At 53.6% G+C, this 21,765-nt stretch overlaps 1 protein-coding gene across 5 annotated transcripts in view; it reads right to left on the minus strand.

Moving 5' to 3' along the window:
- LOC119956792 (putative GPI-anchored protein pfl2) overlaps nucleotides 1-21,765 on the minus strand; it is a 121,116-nt gene that overhangs the window by 16,685 nt on the left and 82,666 nt on the right. For 2 of the 5 annotated variants that reach the window (XM_038784215.1, XM_038784214.1), the window contains exons 2-9: nucleotides 18,487-19,074; nucleotides 18,234-18,368; nucleotides 17,495-17,605; nucleotides 17,363-17,384; nucleotides 17,236-17,270; nucleotides 16,958-17,141; nucleotides 13,376-13,410; nucleotides 10,442-13,226 (exon numbers count right to left, since the gene is read on the minus strand). The exons of the other annotated variants lie outside the window; for them this stretch is intronic. In XM_038784215.1, the coding sequence (XP_038640143.1) occupies nucleotides 12,961-13,226; nucleotides 13,376-13,410; nucleotides 16,958-17,141; nucleotides 17,236-17,270; nucleotides 17,363-17,384; nucleotides 17,495-17,605; nucleotides 18,234-18,368; nucleotides 18,487-18,772 (1,074 nt within the window). In that variant the 5' untranslated portion in view covers nucleotides 18,773-19,074 and the 3' untranslated portion in view covers nucleotides 10,442-12,960. Of the gene's footprint in view, nucleotides 1-10,441; nucleotides 13,227-13,375; nucleotides 13,411-16,957; nucleotides 17,142-17,235; nucleotides 17,271-17,362; nucleotides 17,385-17,494; nucleotides 17,606-18,233; nucleotides 18,369-18,486; nucleotides 19,075-21,765 lie in introns of those variants that run through there. 5 annotated transcript variants of the gene reach the window in all.

A 21,765-nucleotide genomic window follows, 5' to 3' on the forward strand; every position in this document is an offset into this window, starting at 1 on the left:
CCACTCCACCCCCCCCCCACGCCACATCCCCCACTCCACACCCCCCACTCCACACCCCCCACTCCACACACCCCCACTCCACCCCCCCACGCCACACACCCCCACTCCACACACCCTCACTCCACACCCCCCACTCCACACACCCTCACTCCACACCCCCCACTCCACACACACCCTCACTCCACTGGTTTAGCTCACTGAGCTAAATCGCTGGCTTTTAAAGCAGACCAAGCAGGCCAGCAGCACGGTTCGATTCCCGTACCGGCCTCCCCGGACAGGCGCCGGAATGTGGCGACTAGGGGCTTTTCACAGTAACTTCATTGAAGCCTACTCGTGACAATAAGCGATTTTCATTTCATTTCATTTTCACTTCACACACTCCACACACACCCACTCCACCCACACCCACTCCACACACACCCCCCCCACTCCACACCCCCCACTCCACACCCCCCCACTCCACACCCCCACTCCACACACACACACCCCCACTCCACACCCCCCACTCCACACCCCCCCACTCCACACCCCCACTCCACACACACACACCCCCACTCCACACCCCCACTCCACACCCCCCCACTCCACACCCCCCCCACTCCACACCCCCACTACACACCCCCCCCCACTCCACACCCCCACTCCACACCCCCCACTCCACACCCTCCACTCCACACACACACACCCACTCCACACACCTCCACTCCACACACACCCCCCCCCCCCACTCCACACCCCCCACTCCACACCCCCCACTCCACCCCCCCACTCCACACACCCCCACTCCACCCCCCACTCCACACACCCCACTCCACACCCCCCACTCCACACTCCCCCACTCCACACCCCCCACTCCATACCCCCACACTCCACACCCCCCACTCCACACCCCCCACTCCATACCCCCACACTCCACACCCCCCACTCCACACTCCCCCACTCCACACCCCTCCACTCCACACCCCCCACTCCACACTCCCCCACCACACACCCCCCACTCCACACCCCCCCCCACTCCACATACCCCCACTCCACACCCCCCACTCCACACCCCCCACTCCACACACCCCCCACTCCACACACCCCCCACTCCACATACCCCCACTCCACATCCCTCACTCCACACATCCCCACTCCACACCCCCCATTCCACACCCCCACTCCACACCCCTCCACTCCACCCCCCCCCACTCCACACCCCTCCACTCCCCCACTCCATACTCCCCCACTCCACACCCCCCCACTCCACATACCCCCACTTCACATACCCCCACTCCACACCCCTCCACTCCACACACACCCCCACTCCACACCCCCCATTCCACACCCCTCCACACCACACCCCCCACTCCACACCCCCCCACACACACCCCCCACTCCACCCACCCACTCCACACACCCTCCCCCACTCCACACACCCCCACTCCACCCCCCACTCCACACCCCCCACTCCACACTCCCCCACTCCACACTCCCCCACTCCACACTCCCCCACTCCACCCCCCACTCCACCCCCCACTCCACCCCCCCACTCCACACACTCCCCCACTCCACACTCCCCCACTCCACCCCCCACTCCACACACCCACACCCCCCACTCCACACACACACACCCCCACTCCACACACACACACCCACTCCACACACCCCCACTCCACACACACACCCCCCCCACACACACACACACCCTCCCCACCAACGGCGGCCACGCCATTACTTCTCCTGCGGCCGCCCCAGGCCGAGACCTACCTCCGCGCTGTCCGGCGCCAACCATCAGAACTGGTTGACGCTGTTAATTAGGTGGTTTCATTTAATGGGACATCGACCCATCCGGCCGGGAGAATTCGGGTGATCCCGGGGCCCATAGTGTCGTGCCGGTCCTCACCATTCTCCGAGGCGGATGGCGTGATTCGCGTTAGCGTGATATTTTTAGGAGGCGGAGAATTCGGCAGCCAGCAGGAGCGGGATTCGCTCCTGAATTTTCAAAATGTATGGCTTATTACTTCTGAAAACTAAACAATTTCAGTTGAACATGCACATCCTTACATTTACACACAAACTTTGTTTTAAATATATTCCCATTTCTTAAACAAGTATAGAAAATATACAATCTTGTTTTTGTTTTGCTAACTTTAGAGGAAATGAAGTAACTTGTCAAACACACACAATGTCACAATATTTCTTACTGGTTCCACTGCATTGCACCATCCAAAGATCCAAGCCATCTCCTTCTCCATTCTCACGAAAAGCACTTCAACACTTACATCCTGGATTCCAGAGAGTGGTTACACAAAGTGATGACTGTGTAGCTTTCTTCCTGACATGTGTCAGCTGCTTTGACTGGCCTCATTTGATCGGTGTTCCTGGCTGTCAAACCTGGCCTGGTTTCCCTCTTACTGTCCAGTAGCTGCATCCACCCCAGTCACAGACTGCTGACCACTGATGCACGATCAATAACTCTCGAAACGAGATTGGAGTACAATTGAAGGCTTTATTGGACTAGATGTTTCCCCCATCAGCGCAGGTACAGAATGCAGCAGCTGGGGAGACACAGACTCTTATACTCCGCCTCACTGGGCGGAACCAGCAGGCAGGCTTCACCAATGATCTTGCTGTCTCAGGTACCTCCCTCACCAATATCCTGGCGGGAAAGTTGCTAATGCTCTTCGGGAGGATTTAAACTAGTTCAACAGGGGGTTGGGAACCTGGGCCGGGATTCTCCCCTACCCGGCGTAGCGTGGGGTCCCGGCGTATTCTCCGCACCTTTGGGGGCTAGGCCCATGCCGGAGTGGTTGGCGCCACGCCGACTGGCGCAAAAACCGGCGCCAATGGCCTTTGACGCCCGCCGCCCGGCGCCGGGGCTGGCCGAAAGGCCTTTGCCGGTTCGCACATGCGCCGGTGCGTCAGCGGCCGCTGACGTCACCACCGGCGCATGCGCAGTAGGGGGGTTCTCTTCCACCTCCGCCATGGTGGAGGCCGTGGCGGTGGCGGAAGCAAAAAGTGCTCCCACGGCACAGGCCCGCCCGCCGATCGGTGGGCCCCTATCGCGGGCCAGGCCACCGTGGGGGTACCCCCCGGGGTCCGATCGCCCTGCGCCCCCCACAGGACCCCGGGGGCCTACTCACGCCGCCAATCCCGCCGCCACCAAAGGTGCTCCAATTCCCGTCGGCGGGATTGGCCTCTCAGTGGCGGGACTTTGGTCCATCGCGGGCCGGAGAATCGCTGCGGGGGGCACGCCGATCGGCGAGGCGTGATTCCCGCTCCTGCCGATTCCCGGGTGGCTGAGAATGCCGGCCACAGCAGGGGCGGGATTTACGCCCCTGAATTGTAGCTCCAGTATAAAGGAGGTTGAGAGTAGTGAGGTCATGAGTAAGGTTTCAAAGTTGCAGGAGTGTACCGGCAGGCAGGAAGGTGATTAAAATGTGCCTTCATCAATGCCAGGAGCATCCGGAATAAGGTGGGTGAACTTGCGGCATGGATTGGTACCTGGAACTTCGATGTTGTGGCCATTTCGGAGACATGGATAGAGCAGGGACAGGAATGGTTGTTGCAGGTGCCGTGGTTTAGATATTTCAGTAAGCTCAGGGAAGGTGGTAAAAGAGGGGCAGGGGTGGCATTGTTAGTCAAGGACAGTATTACGGTGGCAGAAAGGAAATTTGATGAGGACTCGTCTACTGAGGTAGTATGGGCTGAGGTTAGAAACAGGAAAGGAGAGGTTACCTGTTAGGGGTTTTCTATAGGCCTCTGAAAAGTTCCAGAGATGTAGAGGAAAGGATTGCAAAGATGATTCTGGATAGGAGCAAAAGCAACAGGGCGCTCAAGAGTTACAAGTTAGCTAGGAGGTCCTAAAGAGAGAGCTCAGAAGAGCCAGGAGGGGACATGAGAAGTCTTTGGCAGGTAGGATCAGGATAACCCTAAAGCTTTCTATAGATATGTCAGGAATAAAAGAATGACTAGGGTAAGAGTAGGGCCAGTCAAGGACAGTAGTGGGAAGTTGTGCGTGGAGTCCGAGGAGATAGGAGAGGTGCGAAATGAATATTTTTCGTCAGTATTCACACAGGAAAAAGACAATGTTATCGAGGCGAATACTGAGATTCAGGCTACTAGACTAGAAGGGCTTGAGGTTCATAAGGAGGAGGTGTTAGCAATTCTGGAAAGTGTGAAAATAGATAAGTCCCCTGGGCCGGATGGGATTTATCCTAGGATTCTCTGGGAAGCTAGGGAGAAGATTGCTGAGCCTTTGGCTTTGATCTTTATGTCATCTTTGTCTACAGGAATAGTGCCATAAGACTGGAGGATAGCAAATGTTGTCCCCTTGTTCAAGAAGGGGAGTAGAGACAACCCCGGTAACTATTGACCAGTGAGCCTTACTTCTGTTGTGGGCAAAGTCTTGGAAAGGTTTATAAGAGATAGGATGTATAATCATCTGGAAAGGAATAATTTGATTAGAGATAGTCAACACGGTTTTGTGAAGGGTAGGTCGTGCCTCACAAACCTCATTGAGTTCTTCGAGAAGGTGACCAAACAGGTGGATGAGGGTAAAGCAGTTCATGTGGTGTGTATGGATTTCAGTAAAGTATTTGATAAGGTTCCCCACGGTAGGCTATTGCAGAAAATACGGAGGCATGGGATTCAGGGTGATTTAGCAGTTTGGATCAGAAATTGGCTAGCTGGAAGAAGACAAAGGGTGGTGGTTGATGGGAAATGTTCATCCTGGAGTTCAGTTACTAGTGGTGTACCACAAGGATCTGTTTTGGGGCCACTGCTGCTTGTCATTTTATAAATGACCTGGAGGAGGGCGTAGAAGGATGGGTGAGTAAATTTGCAGATGACACTAAAGTCGGTGGAGTTGTGTGGAGTTGTGGATGTTACAAGTTACAGAGGGACATAGATAAGCTGCAGAGCTGGGCTGAGAGGTGGCAAATGGAGTTTAATGCATAAAAGTGTGAGGTGATTCATTTTGGAAGGAATAACAGGAAGGCAGAGTACTGGGCTAATGGGAAGATTCTTGGTAGTGTGGATGAGTAGCGAGATCTCGGTGTCCATGTACATAGATCCCTGAAAGTTGCCACCCAGGTTGAGAGGATGGTTAAGAAGGCGTACGGTGTGTTAGCTTTTATTGGGAGAGGGATTGAGTTTCGGAGCCATGAGGTCATGTTGCAGCTGTACAAAACTCTGGTGCAGCCGCATTTGGAGTATTGCGTGCAGTTCTGGTTGCCGCATTATAGGAAGGATGTGGAAGCATTGGAAAGAGTGCAGGGAGATTTACCAGAATGTTGCCTGGTATGGAGGGAAGATCTTATGCGGGAAGGCTGAGGGACTTAAGGCTGTTTTCGTTAGAGAAAAGAAGGTTAAGAGGTGACTTAATTGAGGCGATCAGAGGATTAGATAGGGCGGACAGTGAGAGCCTTTTTCCTCGGATGGTGATGTCTAGCACGGGGGGACGTAGCTTTAAATTGAGGGGAGATAGATATAGGACAGATGTCAGAGGTAGGTTCTTTACTCAGAGAGTAGTAAGGGTGTGGAATGCCCTGCCTGCAACAATAAGGGACTCGCCAACACTAAGGGCATTTAAATGGTCATTGGATAGGCATATGGATGATAAGGGAATAGCGTAGATGGGCTTTAGAGGGGTTTCACAGATCGGCGCAACATCGAGGGCCGAAGGGCCTGTACTGCGCTATTATGTTCTATGTTCTAATGGTCTTACAGCCTTAATCTGGGTACTGTAATACCCCTAATACCGACTACCACAACCACTTGCCGATCAGTACTTCCCATCCTGGGAGTACAAGCGGATGTTGTGCCGGCCGTTGAACAGTTTGACCACGGAGCCGCAGGTTGCATATTGTGGATCGGTGTGGGGGGACGAGCCGAGCAGCGCGCAGAGGAAGAGCACCAGAGCGGAGCTCCAAGCTGGGGCCACTGTTAGCATGGCACACCCATGTGGATGCTCGTCAGCCCTGGCCCCTACACCTGACGCGTGCACGGTGACCAGCACACAGCCCAGCCTGGTGCCACCCCACCCCTCAAATGGCATAACCAATCGGGGACTGCCTGTGGCCGGCATTCTTAAAAGCCGGTCATGGCCATTGGGGTTTTCTTCCCGTGAACGGGAAACGGGAACGCCACAAGCGATCGCACTGTGACTCTCCCGACACCTGCCTACGACACACCTGCAGGTCATGACTCTGAGTTTGAAAGATCCTGCCCCATTGAATGGCCTCCCGTGATCTAATGGGCTCCCCAGCGAGCAGTTACGCGGCTGTCGTTTAGTACACATATTTAAACATGTGAAACTAGCACAATGGCTACTGTGGGGATCCGAGGAGGGGAGTAGCCATCTTCAAAACTGGGAAGTCAGCCCGGGGGCACCGGGTCCACTGACCCACTGCTTGGGGGGGAGGCGGAGCCACCGGGGGGAGGGGGGGGGAGGGGGAGATGGGCTCAGTTGGAAGGGTGGGCCGCCATCATTGGGGGGGTTAGCCCTGGGCTGGGGGGGGGGGGGGGGGTGAGAGGGGTCAGCGCCCAGGGGTATGCCATGCCACTCCCCTGGACCATTTATACCCATAACTTGGGCAGCTCCAGCTGCTGCCTGTCTGTCCCACCGAACAGCCCGTGACAGAGCCCCGTCCGTGGTAATTTGGTGAAGGTCACTTTAAACCTCACAGACCATGGCAACCATTGGCCGCACAGCTGTAGGCTTTTTAAAAAAAACATTTTTTTCTAAATTTAGATTACCCAATTATGTTTCTCCAATTAAGCAGCAATTTAGCCTGGCCAATCCACCCACCCTGCACATCTCTGCGTTGTGGGGGTCAAACCCACGCAGACACAGGGAGAATGTGCAAACTCCACACGGACAGTGACCCGGGGCCGTGATCGAACCTGGGACCTCGGCGCCGTGAGGCAACAGTGCCAACCACTGCGCCACCATGCTGCCCTTGCTGAAGCTAATGGTGAATTGGCAATTCTCGGAATGTAAGCACCTCAAAGCTCCCAAGTGGATCCGCGTGGGTGGACGTGACATGACGCAGGCAATTGTTACTGTCTAGCATCCCAATCAGAATGTGAGGCCTGGACACGTGTCCTGAACTCCGGAAGCATCAACACCACAGAGGCAGCAGTCAACGTTAGACCACCCAAGAGCTGGGACCCAGCGCTGGAGACAGCCCACAACCAGAGGGTGGGTGTGTGGAAGCAGAGAGGGAACCAGTGCCTGGTCCAGGTCACATTTCCAGCAGGTGTCTGGGGTACAGCATCTGGGGACCAGTGCCCAGGGGCTATGGATGATATCTTGGATCCCGCGGATGTTGACCTCGTGGTGGTGTTGAAACGCCAGGCGGCAGACGGCAAAGAAGGCAGTGGCAGCAGCGGTGACACAGACTCGAAGCGGCGGCCCACGTGCAGGGTCCTGTCCCACACCCGGAGGACACGGCCGCCCATCAGGCCAGGGAGGGACCGAGGCCGGTGGCGGCCAATGGTCTGCAGGCGTCGCTGGTCCTTCGAATAGATGTTGGACCGTATGTGCCGCAGGAGGCTCTGTCTCAATAAGGAGACAGGTGCGGCTCATGTTCTATGTCCTTGCGGACTTGGCACCGTGTGGAGTGGGATACCCGCTCCTGCTGGTTGTCAAGATCGCTGCAGCCCTGAATCTTTACACCTCGGGTTCATTCCAGGGCTCGAGCAGGGAATTGTGTGGCATATCCCAACCTACAGCCCATAAGTGCATCCATGAAGTCATGGATGACCTGTTTACCCGGCAGCTGATGACATAAATTTTGACCTGGATCAGGCCCATCAAGATGCCCAGGCAGCAGGATTCTCCACCATCATTGGGATGCCCCAGGTCAATGGGGTAATAGATGGTACGCATGTCGCCATGCATGCACTGGGCGGTCCGGGATTTACCTTCATCAACAGGAAGGAATTCCACTCCCTAAACGCCCGACTTATATGCAACTACCACCTCAAGATCATGCACATGTGTGTACGCATCCCAGGGAGTGTGCACAACAGCTATATCCTGGGGCAGTCGGAGATCACTGGCATCTTCGAGGGACATCCCAGGGTGACTGGCTGGTTCTTGGGGGATAAGTGGTATCCTCTTCGGACCAGGCCAATGACACCAGTACAGAGACCAGAGACCAATGCAGATACTCGATATAACGAGGCCCATGTGGCCAGCCGGGCTGTCATTGAGCGGTGCATCGGACTGCTGAAAAGTCGGTTTGTTGCCTCAACCGCTCTGGGGTGCACTGCAACACGTCCGGGAGGGTCGCCTGCTTCATGGTGATCTCCTGTGCCCTCCACAACCTTCCACAGCAGCAGGGCGACGTGCTAGAAGGTGGAGGAGGAGAAACATGCGGACATCTCCGAGAATGGGGACAAGGAGGAACCGGAGGTTGGGCCCAGGGAGGACCCATGGGACCAACCAGCCAGAGGGTAAAGGCAGGAGGTGGTGGTGAGGGATTGGCATGGCCAAAGGACCAGGGAGGCCTCATTCTCATAGCACCTGCTTTGTCTGTCATATCACCCCCCTCTCCTTCCCACCCACTGTCCCCCATACCCGTGCTCCACCCAGTCCGCCTCCACTACCCTTTCCCTTCACTCCCCGACCAACCCCCACCCACCCATTACCTGTCACTGCAACCCCCCCCCCCCCCCCCCCCCCCCATCCCCCCCTTCCCCTGTCCCACCCTTCCAGGGTCTGTGTTCTATCACTTCAGGGAGATGAGCCTGTGTCAGCACTGTTAGCGCCTCAATATACAAGTCAGGATGGTGATGATAACCTGCTGTGAACTGAGCTCTGCCGCTCCTCAATCTATGCCACAGTCTGACCCCTGTCTTTCTGCCTGAGAGCATGTTCACACCCATCACCTGCACGTGGTATACCTGGGGGGGGGGGGGGGGTCTTGTTGCTGCGAGCCCAGGGGCTGGGCCAGGGAAGGCGGAGGGCAACTAGGGGAGGTGTCGCAGGTAGGCCTGCAGAATAATGTGACGGAGGCTTCACATGTATTGGATGTAATGTTTTTAGCCATTGTACATTTGTGACCCTAACTGTCCCTAAACCCTGATGGTGCTGTTCTCACCCCCCCCCCCCCCCCCGTGCCCTCTCTCGGTGATCCTCCATCTCTTTCGCCCTCCATGTTTTACTGCTACATTTGCCCTCTTTGTGACCTTCCCACAGTACTTAGCCTTCCACAGAGTGGATTTCCCGCTGAATGGCCATTAATCGGCCAACCAATGCGGAATTGTGCTCCAGGGATGACTACGACCGGGACGGGCTTTGCAGCCACATCGTGGCCTGCCGAGTGGACGCTTCTGACGGGTGAGAATTTCAGACCATAAAGCAGTTCTTCATGACAGAAGCTTGAATCAAGCAACAATTGAAAAGGGAAGTCCGCTGAACGCTCTAAATATAAATCTAACTCAAGGTTAATTGGTCACATTTCACCCACCCAAAGAAAATGTCCCAGCAGCCAAGAAATATCTGGGGCAAATCATTAAGTGGCAGCAGGCAAACCACTTAAGAGACAGAAACCATTTGTATTTTTGTCTTAATCTCACCCACCTTCGCTCCCAGTAACTGTAAATAACCGGGGCTGTTGCAATTGCCTCAATGTCAGTTATTCGTTACGATTTCACAATGTTTACCACACTTTCGACCACTATGTATCATAGAATCTACAGTACAGAAGGACGTCATTCGGCCCAGCGAGACTGCACCGGCCCTTGGAGAGAGCACCCTACTTAAGCCGACACCTCCACTCTATCCCCATAACCCAGTAACCCCACCTAACCTTTTTGGATACTGAGGGCAATTTAGCACGGCCAATCCACCAAACCTGCATATTTGGTTGATGATTATCTATGATGTATGGAGGGGGCTTTAGCAGTAAATTCATGTGGATTCCCTTCATTCCGGTCCTTGTTGTGTGGTGTTCATGTTCCAAACAACATGCATTGGTCCAGAATTAGATTCAAATTCAAAGGCTGGAAAGTTAGATCAATGGTAATGCGATCTAGAAATAGTTGGAGCTTTTTAACAAATAATTTTCTTGGGATGAGAGCCTTGCTGGCAAGGCTGTCTTTATTGCCCACCTCTAGTTGCCCTTGACAAGGTGATGGTGAACCTTTTCCTTAGACTCCACACTCTGTGTGGTGTAGGTGCACCCACAAAGCTTTGTTGTCAGGAGTTCCAGGGGTTTGAATTTGGGGCGAATGAAGGACAAGCAGCAACAGGAAGAGTGTTGTATGTGTGGATATGGAAGACTTGTGCACCTGTACCTGTCAAGTGTTGGGAAACCTGGTTGAGTTTGATCATCTCTACCTCAGGGGCCTTGAGCCCGATTGCTGTGTCCTCACTGGGATAATTCCATTTACTCCATTAGCTTGGCATAAAATTCCTGCTTCAATGATAACTCACTTCATCATTTCATTGACATTTAAAACAATTTTTATTCAATGACTTCCCATCACATGGGTTTACATTCTGCATAATAGTCCTATATTATGCATATCACACAGCAGCAATGCATTGTTCTAGAGTCCTGCCTGAGTTGTGGTGGGGGTTGGGATGGAATTGGTCCTCGTTAGTGTGGTAGTCGGTATTAGAGGTATTACGGTACCTAGGTTGATGCTGTAAGATCATTGGTGTGGGAGGTACCTGAGACAGTAAGATCATTGGTGAAGCCTGCCTGCTGGTTCCGCCCAGTAAGGCGGAGTATAACAGCCTGTGTCTCCCTAGCAGCTGCATTCTGTACCTGTGCTGCTGGGGGAAACATCTAGTCCAATAAAGCCTTCAATTGTACTCCAATCTCGCTTCGAGAGTTATTGATCGTGCATCCGTTAGTGGTGTGAAACTCACAGAGAATCAACAGTCAGTTTCCCCCGTGTCAAATTTTCATTTCAGTCAAAGTCAAAATTGGCAAAGACCAGTTTCAGCCCCAAATGAATAACCGGCGCATTCTTCAACTGTGTGATCCCACGCTCTGCGTTGGTGAGATTGGAAACGCAGAATGGGTCGGTCTCTTTGCTTTGTGTTGATAGCCACATAGCCTCAGAACAATCTGTGAAAGCCAAGGAGTTGCTGCCTGTGATTTGATACCATTTACAGAATGCTCCAGAATATTACAGTCTGCACAAAGTCCTGTGTCTCAAACAGCTTTGATGCTACGGCTGGTGAAACACACTTGCTCCCGAGGGTGGCAATTAACTCTGGTGTTCCGTGTGGTTTCCCTTCTCTGGAAATTCTTGGATGAATAGAAAGAAGACTTCCAGCTATATCAGGCCATTCACGACCTCAGGACTTTCCAAGATCTTTACAAATTAGTTTGGATATAATCATTATCATAATGCAGGAAACACAGCAACCAGTTTGCACACAGCAAGTTCCCACAAGCAGCAATCTGATAACGTCCAGATAAAAATTGGCTCTTGATCGTAATGCCACAGGATCTTTTCAGTCCATCTGACAGAGCAGACAGGTTCAGGACATTGCCTTCAACAATGCAACACTCCCTTGGTGCTGCACTGAAGTATCTGCCTAGATTATGTGCTCAAATTCCGGATTGTCATTCAAATTTCCCGATATCTATTTTCGACCTGTGAAGTATCATAGCAGGAGTGGGAACCTATAAAATCATCTCCCAGGTTCAGCATGGCTCCAACAATACTTGTTCATTCGAACTTTTAAAGAGCTTCCCAGTGATAATGGTTTGATTTTCCATTTCCCACACTAGCCTTCATTACAGCCTCCCTCACCTGAATCACAGTTCTGTGCTGTAAGGCCATGTTGGCTGCCCTGGGGTAAACTCATTCCATGTCACGATGTTGTGAGCAGTCGACAGAGCAGACTATCCTCTCGACGTTCTGGACTGCGTTTCAGCCCGGGTACCACGGGGCGAAGGGTGAACGGATATGATACTGAAACTACTATCGGTGCAACATAAACTGACACACAAAGATCACAAGTTCAGGTGATGCAGGAAAAGCAAAGGGTCACGCACTGGAACATTGGGGCCTTTACTGTGTTTGAGGTCCATGCACCTAGTAGGTGCTGAGTGGAGGAAATTGACACTGTGCCAGTTACATTCTGCACCAGTCCTGGGCCTGCTCAATACGGACGATGGAGCATGGAATTTGGATCCGGGTGTAGCACAAAATGCACACACTCAATTCGGCTGGTGACAAGAGAACAGTGGATTGAACCCATAGCTTATTCTGATTATACGAAGCAGCCTGTGGGGTCCCAGACATAATGGGGAGTAAGTTTAGGAGGTGGGTTTATGGGCAGGGGCAACATTCGGAGATATTAATCTGGTTTAGGCCCTGCTGCAAGCATTAAGTGTCTTTATTAGCTTATTAAAGAGGCCTAACTCCTGTCTCAGGCAGCTGTCAGAGACCCATTAATATAGCAGCATTGATATGGTGCCAGACATGTTTCTGACAATTTGGGAATGGTGGGTTGGTCCCTGTAATACCTCTCACCAGACTCACCGGGACACCCTGATTCATCTCCCCATGGGACCCATGGAATACAAGCTCCCCCGCTATTGGGCGGAGGTCCATCAGCTGGAGCTCGTAAAGATTGCCTCATAATAGCCGGCCCGGACTGGACCCGGTGTGAGCAGTAGTGACTGGGACCTTGGGATTGCAAGTCACGTTGCAGCCTTTATTTTTGTTGTTGAATTAAACTTCTTTTGGATTTACCCTCTCGGGCCTCCTGAGATTTCATAGTCCCCTAAATTGGACTTCATTTGCGCTATTATTCAGCAGGAAAAATAGTGTAGCAATAACTAATTCAACCCCTTCAAATGATCCTCCCCATCCCAACCCCCACCTTTCAGGTGTCCACAGTGGGAAAGTGTTCAATATCTAGCTCAGAACATAAATGTAAAATGTTTGTATATTTGTGAAAAAACTTGCACCACTATGAATTTAAACTTCTCCTTTTTCCTATAATTGATTAAGCTCAGGTGCCTCCATTTCAGAATAAATAGGGTTTTCTTCCATTTTTAGCGGGCCATGTTTTGGGTCATTTTCCTCCAGGTGGGACTGTGTCTCCGTGTTTCTGAGACTCCCAGTCTCAGGGTAGCTGATCAAAGAGTAATCCTGGTCATCAGATGACACAATGGGATCTTGCTCTTTCAACGGTGACTGGTCATTGAGTTCAGTGGCTGGAGAGGTTTCAACCTGACGCCCATGGTTCAGGTGGTCTTTGCCTAGGTATTAAGAGAGATTGTGTTTAATGAGGCTTGCCAGCAATTGAAGGCAAATAATGACAGCGAACAGTTTAGTTCCATGAGATAAAGGTTTAGGAGCTTTCGAACAGTTACAGGTTGGATTGTACTGAAAGGTTGAAGCTACTTACGTTTCGCTCCCTGGGTTTCAGTTTTGTCTCCATCACTTCGGAAAACAGAAAATGAAAAATGTGAAAACTGAGTCACAAAAGATTCAAGTAATATTTTAACATCTCTCATTGGAGTCTTGATTCAGCCACTTTCTCCCCAAGGTCTGGATTTGAACCCAGCCCAGGCTGAAATTCTCTCATTCACATTGCTCCTCTCTCTCGTTGCTCCTCTCTCTCGTTGCTTCTCTGAACCTCTCTGTCTGTCAGTCTGTTAATTCTCTCCTTGACTTCCTGTGTCTCTCTCGCTGACTCTCTGGCCAAACTGACCAACTGTGGCTGCCGGGGCGGGGGGGGGGGGGGGGGATGCGTAGACCTGTGAGGGCAGAGGGGTGGGGTAGGGTGAACTACACGCTACCAGCCCATCCATTCAGTTGCAGGTGATCCCATAACTCAAAACAAAATGCATGCCAGGCCAAACGCATGTGCAGAAACAACCAGCAAAGGAAGGAATTGGGGACAAAATCCTTCCCTGGAAGGCCCGAACCACCAGGATACAGATGAAAGGCCGAAATACGGGACAGTCCAACCTGGTCAGGATTTTCTGGCCCAACCAATCATCACGGGCAGGGTGGAAAATTTGACAGACCTGCAAAAGATCCATTGACTTTGAACGGGAGGAGAAAATCCCCGACGTGGCTGCCTTTTCTTCCTTGTTTCTTTCTGTGATGGGCTCTCTCCACTTCTCTCTCCATTTCTTTTTCTCCCCCACCCCCTCCCTCTCTCTCCCCCACCCCCTCCCTCTCTCTCTCCCCCACCCCCTCCCTCTCTCTCCCCCACCCCCTCCCTCTCTCTCCCCCACCCCCTCCCTCTCTCTCCCCCACCCCCTCCCTCTCTCTCCCCCACCCCCTCCCTCTCTCTCCCCCACCCCCTCCCTCTCTCTCCCCCACCCCCTCCCTCTCTCTCCCCCACCCCCTCCCTCTCTCTCCCCCACCCCCTCCCTCTCTCTCCCCCACCCCCTCCCTCTCTCTCCCCTTCCCTCACTTCCCTCTCTGTCTGTCTCTCACTCTGTCTCTCGCAGGGTCCTGTATCGGCAGCCACAGCTGCGAGGGGCACTCCGGGGCCCTGCTAGGCCCCTGCAAAATGGAGAATCACTCTGGACTACCGCCAGGAAAGTCCAGAGTGATTCGCACCCGTTTTCTCACGGGTGTGGGGACACAGCCCCATTATCATTATCATGTGGGGACAATCAGGCCTAAAGCTCTGATCTGCAGATTTAAACAGATATAAATGGGAAACCCGAGTGGAATTCTCTGATAATGGGGCCATGTCCCCAAGCCCGTGAGAAAACGGGTGCAAATCACTCTGGACTTTCCTGGAGAAAGTCTTGAGTGATTCTCCATTTTGCAGGGGGCTTGCAGGGCCCCGGAGTGCCCCTCGCAGCTGTGGCTGCCGATATGGGGCCCTGCACTTCCAGCCGCGGGTCCGTGCATGCGCGCGACGGTCATCTGCGGCGGCGGCCCCATGGAACACCGTAGGCCTGCCCCGCCAATATAGCCCCCCCCCCCCCCCAACCGAGATCACACTTGCCAGCTGATCAGTGGCCCCTGATCGTGAGCCTGGCCGTCCTGGAGGCCCCCCCCCCCCCCCCCCCCCCCCCCCGGTGATGGTCCGCAGCCGCCACTCCGAATTCCCGCCGGGTGGAACCATGAGTGAACCATGCCGACGGGAACTCGGCCAGTTATCGGCAGAGAATCGCCGTGGGGGCCTCTTAAAATGGCCCCCAACTGGCACTGTGTGCGTGATTGGCGGCGATGCTTCGGTCCCCGGGGAATCGAAGGAGTGGCGTCGGACCCGATCGCGGGTCTGACACACATTCTCCGCCCCCATGCCGAGCGCGATTGCGGCGCGGAGGCTCAGAGAATACCGGCCCTAACTTTTAAAGTCGGGATTCCCGTCGTGTCAGTGATGGGGACAATCGAGTGGGGAAATTCCACCAGCGTAAAATCCATTTTGGACTCCCGCTCCATACTCCACCCCCTCTGTTGTTCCTGCCCCCTGAAAACTGGGGTGGCAAATCCTGGTCTATGATTTAAAATTGTTGAATTAATTGTTGAGTCTAGAAGGCGAAAGTTGAAAGATGAGGGGCGGGATTCTCCCCTACCCGGCGGGGCAGGGGGTCCCGGCGGGATGGAGTGGCGTGAACCACTCCGGCGTTGGGCCGCCCCAAAGGTGGGGAAATCTCCGCACCTTTAGGGGTCAAGCCCTAAAATTGAGAGGGAGGCGGCGCTGGAGTGGTTGGCGCCACGCCGGCCGGTGGGAACGGCCTTTGGCGCCATGCCATCCGGTGCCGAAGGGACTTCGCCGGCCGGCGGAAGTCCGCGCATGTGCCGTAGCGTCAGCGGCTGCTGACATCATCCCCGCGCATGCGCAAGGGAGGGGGTCACTTCCGCCTCCGCCATCGTAAAGACTATGGCGAAGGCGGAAGGAAAAGTGTGCCCCCACGGCACAGGCCTGCCCGCCGATCGGTGGGCCCCGATCGCGGGGGCCAGGCCACAGATCGCCCCCCCCCCCACCAGGACTCCGGAGCCCACCCGCGCCGCCTGGTCCCACCAGTAAGGTAGGTGGTTTGATTCACGCTGGTGGGACCGGCATGAAAGCGGCGGGCCGGAGAATCGCCGGGGGGGGGGGGGGGGGGGGGGGGGTCCACCCAAAGGCGCGGCGCGATTCCCACCCCCACCGAATCTCTGGTGCAGGAGACTTTGGGAGGCAGTGGGGGCGGGATTCACGCCGGACCCCGGCGATTCTCTAACCTGGCGGAGGGGTCGGAGAATCCTGCCCGAGGTGCTGGTCCTCGAGCTTGCCTTGAGCTTCACTGGAACATTGCAGCAGGCCAAGGGCCGGGAGGTCAGGGCAAGGTGGAGAATTAAAATGACAAGTAACTGGGAGCTCGGGCTCACACTTACAGACTGAATTGAGGTGTTCTGCAAAATGGTCACCCAGTCTGCATTTGGTGTTCCCCAATGTAGAGGAGGCCACACAATGAGCAGCAAATACAATATGTTGGCTACATTGTAAAAGGTACAAGTAGGTTGCTGTTCCACTGAGAGTGAATGTTTGGGGCCTCGAATGGTGAGAATGGAGGAGATAAAAGGAGAATCCTCAGCCGAGGGGAAAGGAAGACACATTGAAAGTGCTTATATAAAAGGTTACATTGTCCACAAAGGTGCGATAGAGATGGAGAAAATGAACTGGAGTCTTCACATGAAGTAAGGTGGGAGAAAGTGTAGTCAAGGGAGTGATGCAAGTCAGTGTATTTATAGTATTGGTATCCCAGAAATGGAGGCCACAAAGTCAAGGGAGGGAAGTGAAGAGTCAGAGATGGATGAAGTGAAGGTGAGAGAAGGGTGGAAATTAATGTAAAGTCAATGAAAGTTTCCAATTCAGAGGGTGAGAGCTTATAAGGCTGGTCAAAGTGGAGAACAGCCATTGATCAGCATGGAATCCTTCACTATATTAACCATTCTCTAATCCTCCACTCCCCCCTAGAGATCACTGTTGTCAGTTCCGGAAGTTGCTGGAGCTGATGTCTGACACTCTGTGTACCTTTTAACTGCTGATTCATCGATCAAACAGTACACATGCTCTGTGGAGGCAGAGGTAGAGTGGGTGTCCTGCCCTTCTCCAGGCCTTGGCTGGCTCAGAGCCATTGGAACACTGGACACTGCGTACGCAACATGTTCATTTTCATCTGTCTGTTCCTTCCTGGGAAACACAGAGTATGGTAAACCTAGAAGGAAGGATTGCAACGCAAGGTCTGCTGTCAGTTTCAACTCTCAAAATGATAGGCTCGGTAATGTTGGGCAGTAATCCTGGTCACTTACATTCGTCTTCCTGTGTCAGTTGCACATCACCGTCCCTACAGTTATTAAAAAATAGATTTGTAAATATTTCATTAAATGGACAGGACAATGCAGAAATGTCCAAAAACTGAGTGAAAACCCTGCCTACCTCTGTCCGGGTGCCGAGGATCCTTCACAAATGTAACAAGATTGGAAAGACAAAGTTAAAAATCTTTGGAAGGAGTCTGCATTAAATACAATTTTCCCGATTTAAATTCAATAGTTTATAACTCTGACTTACCGTTGCCCATTTGTCGTTTCCGTCTGATTATGCAAATTGCCCCAACAATGCAAATAAGTGCAATCATACACACTATGGCGATGATCACAGGTTTATTTTTACTGTTTGAATCTGCAGAGGAGAAGCAACATTAGATTCAGGTTGTGCAATCCTGTATTATACGTCAGGTTTCTTACACTGCCTACCTAACTTTCTAGTTACAATCTGGAATAATAAATGGCGAAGGGAGGAAATTGAACCAATTTACAATGGGTACAAACTGTACAAACAGACCCAGAATTTCTCAGCTGGAGTTATTGACATTAAATCATTCATATCGCGGATGATGTGTTGGGTAAGCTGGGTCTGCGAGGACTGCGTTTACTGTAGCAGTGAGAGAGACAGGCTTCCAACACTTGGAGAAATGCAACTCGATTTTATTGAACTACCAACTATTAAACATACTTAAACTGTGGGTTGACACTATGCTGAGTTGCCTGGAGACCTGAGGCTAATCTGACCAGACTATCTTACTACCACAAGGTGTATGTTCTAGTTGTTGCTCACGGGCTCTGACTGTCTCAGAGGCTGCATCCCAAGAGAGCGGGAAAACTAGTGCCCTCTGGCTTTATAGTGGCCGTGTCCTGTCTGGTGATTGGCTGCTGTGTTCTGTGTTCATTGGTCATCATGTGTGTCAATCAATGTCTGTCTGTGCACCATCATATATTTGTGTGTATATTATGACAGCTTACTTACTTACTTTCACTTTTGAGAGGAGTTACACTGGTGGTCACTGGAGATATTTTGAGTGTTGAGTTGAGGCTGTCTGACGATACACTACTCCAGATTGCAGTCAAGGTTACCTGGTCTGGGGAACTAACATTCCAGGTAGAATCTGGAATGATAAATGGCGAAGGATGGAAATTGAGCCAGTTTACAACGGCTACAGACTCCCTCAGCTGGAATTTTTGATATTAAATGATTTATATCATATTGTCCATTGTCTGACTTACCGTCACTATTTGTATGAGTTCCACTGCTGGTCACTGAGGATAATCCAGATGTTGAGGTCACAGAGGATAATCCAGACGTTGAGGTCACTGAGGATAATCCAGATGTTGAGGTCACTGAGGATAATCCAGATGTTGAGGTCACTGAGGATATTCCAGATATTGAGGTTTGAGTCTTCGGAGATTCTGTATTTTCTGTCACAGTGAGGGAGATGTTTGCTGCAATCTTCCAGACAGGGTTCCCTGAGGCCTGAGTGTGCACAACACAGAGATACCTCCCAGTGTCCATCTCCGTGACTGAGTGAATAGTAAGGTTGTGAGCCTGGTTTGCATTTGTATGACTGTGTGAGCTTTGGTTAGAGATTCTTTGTGACAACTCTCTATCCACACAGCATCATTTGTTAGAATGTGCTTTATGATCCTCAATATGTACAGAGTGCAGACACTGGTTAATTTTTCCAGATGTGATCCAAAACAGAGTGAAGGGCCAGGATCCTTTATTCTCAAACAGGCAGGGTAAAGTCACATTCACTCCCTCTGACACTGACAGCAACGAGGGGATTTCATCAGTGGAAATTACTTTGTCTGAATCTAGAAACAACATTTAAAAGAATAATTGTTACTTGAATAATCTCCAACGTTGTACTTTAGGGGCTGGTTTAGCTCAGTGGGCTAGACAGTGGGTTTGTAATGCAGAACAAGGCCAGAGCACGGGCTCAATTCCTGTACCAGTTGAGAATTCTGAATTCTCCCTCTGTGTATCCGAACAGGCACCGGAATGTGGCGACTAGAGGATTTTCACAGTAACTTCATTGCAGTGTTAATGGAAGCCTACTTGTGACAATAAAAGATTATTGTTATTGTCAAAGGATTTCCAGAAGTCCATGTTAACCACATTCACTGCATTTCTCCATCTACCTTGTCTGTTACGTCCTCAACAGTTTGTCAAGCACATCGGGGGGAATTTTCATTTTTTTCTAGCACAACGGCTCAATGCCAGCTTTTCCATCCAGACGTTTTGAAACTCAGTCAAAAGAAATCCTGGGGGCGGGTCCCAGGACATCACTCTGACGGGATGGGCTCTGATTGAACCTGCCTACCAGAAACTTCAAGAGACCCGAGCGCCCTTCGATCCAAACAGAATTAAACTAGAGAGAGGTGTCGTCCCTCCCGGAAATGAGGTGCTCCCCCATAAATACACCTCTCGCTCGACAAGCCCCACCAAGCACGCAACCCCCGCCCCCTCCACCAGGAATATCCCCCTCCCCATACAGCTCCCCATTATCTTACCCGCACCTCTACTGGGAACTGCAATGCCAGGGGCAGTGCTGGGGGCAATGCCTGGGGACACTGTCTGGGCACAGTGCCAGGAGGCAGTGTCTGGGGGCAGTGCCTGGGGACACTGTCTGGGCACAGTGCCAGGAGGCAGTGTCTGGGGCAGTGCCAGGAGGCAGTGTCTGGGCACAGTGCCAGGAGGCAGTGTCTGGGGACAGTGCCAGGAGGCAGTGTCTGGGCACAGTGCCAGGAGGCAGTGTCTGGGCACAGTGCCAGGAGGCAGTGTCTGGGGACAGTGCCAGGAGGCAGTGTCTGGGCACAGTGCCAGGAGGCAGTGTCTGGGCACAGTGCCGGGGGGAGTGTCTGGGCACAGTGCCAGGAGGCAGTGTCTGGGGACAGTGCCGGGGGGGAGTGTCTGGGGACAGTGCCAGGAGGCAGTGTCTGGGGACAGTGCCAGGAGGCAGTGTCTGGGGACAGTGCCAGGAGGCAGTGTCTGGGCACAGTGCCAGGAGGCAGTGTCTGGGGACAGTGCCAGGAGGCAGTGTCTGGAGGCAGTGCCAGGAGGCAGTGTCTGGGGGCAGTGCCAGGAGGCAGTGTCTGGGGGCAGTGCCAGGTGGCAGTGTCTGGGGGCAGTGCCAGGAGGCAGTGTCTGGGGACAGTGCCGGGAGGCAGTGTCTGGGGACAGTGCCGGGGGGAGTGTCTGGGCACAGTGCCAGGAGGCAGTGTCTGGGGGCAGTGCCAGGAGGCAGTGTCTGGGGGCAGTGCCAGGGGGAGTGTCTGGGGACAGTGCCTGGGGCAGTGCCGGGGGGAGTGTCTGGGGGCAGTGTCTGGGCACAGTGCCAGGAGGCAGTGTCTGGGCACAGTGCCAGGAGGCAGTGTCTGGGCACAGTGCCAGGAGGCAGTGTCTGGGGGCAGTGCCAGGAGGCAGTGTCTGGGCACAGTGCCAGGAGGCAGTGTCTGGGCACAGTGCCAGGAGGCAGTGTCTGGGGGCAGTGCCAGGAGGCAGTGTCTGGGGACAGTGCCAGGAGGCAGTGTCTGGGGGCAGTGCCGGGGGGAGTGGCTGGGCACAGTGCCAGGAGGCAGTGTCTGGGCACAGTGCCGGGGGGAGTGTCTGGGCACAATGCCAGGAGGCAGTGTCTGGGGACTGCCAGAAGGCAGTGTCTGGGGGCAGTGCCGGGGGGAGTGTCTGGGCACAGTGCCCGGAGGCAGTGTCTGAGGACAGTGCCAGGAGCCAGTGTCTGGGGACAGTGCCGGGGGGAGTGTCTGGGGACAGTGCCAGGAGGCAGTGTCTGGGGACAGTGCCGGGGGGAGTGTCTGGGGACAGTGCCGGGGGGAGTGTCTGGGCACAGTGCCAGGAGGCAGTGTCTGGGGTCAGTGCTGGGGGGAGTGTCTGGGGTCAGTGCCGGGGGGAGTGTCTGGGGACAGTGCCGGGGGGAGTGTCTGGGGTCAGTGCTGGGGGGAGTGTCTGGGGACAGTGCTGGGGGGAATGTCTGGGCACAGTGCCAGGAGGCAGTGTCTGGGGGCAGTGCCAGGTGGCAGTGTCTGGGCACAGTGCCAGGTGGCAGTGTCTGGGGGCAGTGCCAAGGGCAGTGCCAGGAGCACTGTCAGGATACTTACCGGGAATAATCCTCCCCCGCCTTGGGGCTGTATTAACTGTTCCCCCCCCCCCCCCCCCCCCCCCCCCCTGTTCTCTTCACCACGTCCCCGTTTGTCAAGCCAACATGCCGTCACGTCAGCCGGGTTTTTTGGGGGGTGGGGGGGGGGGGGGGGGGGGGTGGGGGGGTGGGGGGGGGGGGGGGGGTGGAACTCAGATGAAATGTGTGACCTGACGTTGTGTTAATGGTGTTAGGACGGAAGTTGAGATTTTTGTTCAACCTTCCAACCAGACAGATGGCAAAAGGTGTGGGAGGCTGTGAAGTACCAAGTGTACATTCTGAGTGTGTTTCTGTGCATCAGTGACAGTGAGTAACACCGGGGCAGACCCATCCTTTGAAAAAACGCTGTGAT

This window comes from Scyliorhinus canicula, chromosome 24 (genome assembly GCF_902713615.1).
Source record: "Scyliorhinus canicula chromosome 24, sScyCan1.1, whole genome shotgun sequence".
Lineage (NCBI taxonomy): Eukaryota > Metazoa > Chordata > Chondrichthyes > Carcharhiniformes > Scyliorhinidae > Scyliorhinus > Scyliorhinus canicula.